This window comes from Pteropus alecto, unplaced genomic scaffold (genome assembly GCF_000325575.1).
Source record: "Pteropus alecto unplaced genomic scaffold, ASM32557v1 scaffold67, whole genome shotgun sequence".
NCBI lineage: Eukaryota > Metazoa > Chordata > Mammalia > Chiroptera > Pteropodidae > Pteropus > Pteropus alecto.
Window position 1 is genome coordinate 9,104,442 of NW_006441061.1, and position 1,736 is coordinate 9,106,177.

The following is a 1,736-nucleotide window of genomic DNA, read 5'->3' on the forward strand; positions in this document are numbered from 1 at the left end:
CTTCGTGCTTCACGCGGGTCAGCAGCGGGATGGGCACGGAGGGGGACATGGCGTAGGGGGGCGCGGGGGCGGCGGCCGGCTGCAGCTGGGTGCACGGGCTCTGCGGGGCGGAGCCGGCGTCCTCCGTCACGGCGGTCTGCGAGTCGCAGTGGGGCGGGCTCACCTTGAACATGGGGTCGGCGCCCCGCTCCACAATGTGCTGGATCTGCAGGAAGCCGGCCGTGTACATGACCACGAGCTGCTCGCTGGCCGCCATGCTCAGCCGGCCCGTGTAGCAGAAGGACAGGATCTGCTGGAAGCAGGCGGGCGGCACCGAGCCCGGCAGCTCGAAGGCGCTCTTGCTGTTGCTGCTGAAGAGGTCGCGGAAGTAGAGGCTGCTGGCGGCCAGCACGGCCCGGTGCGCCTTGAAGGCCTGGCCCTTGACCACGATGGACACATCGCAGTAGAGGCCCAGCAGGCGCTGCTCGTTGAGGCAGCCCAGCACGGTGTTCCCGAAGTTGGGGATCTCGATGTGCAGCATCTGCGACATGGCAGCGGGCACTCGCGGGCGCGCCTCAGGCTCAACGCGGGAGCGGCCCCAGCGGGCGCATCTGCGGGAGAGAGGGCGCGGGGCCCCGCGTCAGCCTCCCGGGCGTCCACGGCCACCTGCCGAGGGCCGAGACCCAAACCGCCCGCTGCGAAAGGCTGAGGGGACCCGCCGTGACCCCCGCAGGTCACCGCCATGCTCCCTCCAGCCAGAGCTGTCCCAAGGTCTGGGCGACCTTGCCTGCGTGGGGCTTTGGCTGAGCGGAGGGTCAGAGCTGCACAGGATGCGTTCCCACCGGGGGAGTGCCCCCCGCACTGCCCCAGAGCCCCCCGAGACAGACTGAGCCCTCGGGACCCAGACGCCCATCTCAGCAGAAGAAAGAACAGAGGCCTGAGCCACTGGGGGGGGTGTGCAGAGAACTCCACGGGAGGACGGACGCGGCCATCAACCATCAGCGGAGGCCGGCGGGGGGCAAGGGCGGGCGGCTCCACACAACTCTCTCCCCAGGAAAGTTAGCAGCGAAGGAGCCAGGAGCCCCTCAAAGCTCTCCCCTGGGAGGGGAGCGGCTCCCCCTCCCTGCAGGGCACTGCAGGGGGCCGGGGGTGGGGGGTCTTTTCCAAAGCTTCTGGTTTCTGGTTTGCTTTCTCTTCTTCCTCAAAGCAGCGGCACAGGGCCGCAGGGGGGCCAGGGCTGGGGGCCCCCAGGGAAGTGAGCTGCAGCGGGGATAACTCCGCGGGGCTGCTCGGAAAGGCCCGGCCACCTCTGCTTCCCTCCCTGTCCCGCAGAGCGACTTCCGGGGCCAGAGGGGCTCTGAGCCGCGCTGGCCACCCCTGCTTGGGGCCCCCACTGCCCAGGTCCCTGAGCTGCTGTCAAGGACCCGCTGTGGGACCAGCTGGGCGCCTGTCACAGCTCCAATCGCACAGACACCCCCAGCCTCCCCAGCTTCCAAAAGGCCAATCCCCGTTGGCTCGGTCCCAGCTCAGGTGACTACGGGGGTCACGGGGAGCCCGGGGGAGGGACCGGCCAGGGCTGGGGATGCTGCCGGGCGGGCGCTGGACGCCGGGGGGCTGGGGACTGGGCTCCGGCACTGTTGATCCGACGCCCGATTCCAAGAAGGGGGGCCAGGACGGTCCGGCCGGAGAAGGCGCCGGCTCAACTCCGCAAAGCCAGAGCCCGCACAAAGGGCCACTCTGTCCCGCCGGGGGAAAGT

General features: G+C 70.1%; 1 protein-coding gene across 1 annotated transcript in view; it reads right to left on the reverse strand.

Moving 5' to 3' along the window:
• Nucleotides 1-1,736, reverse strand: part of NACC2 (NACC family member 2) — a 53,558-nt gene that overhangs the window by 28,330 nt on the left and 23,492 nt on the right. The window contains exon 2 of the mRNA XM_025051254.1: nucleotides 1-590. Within this exon, the coding sequence (XP_024907022.1) occupies nucleotides 1-590 (590 nt within the window). The remainder of the gene's footprint in view (nucleotides 591-1,736) is intronic.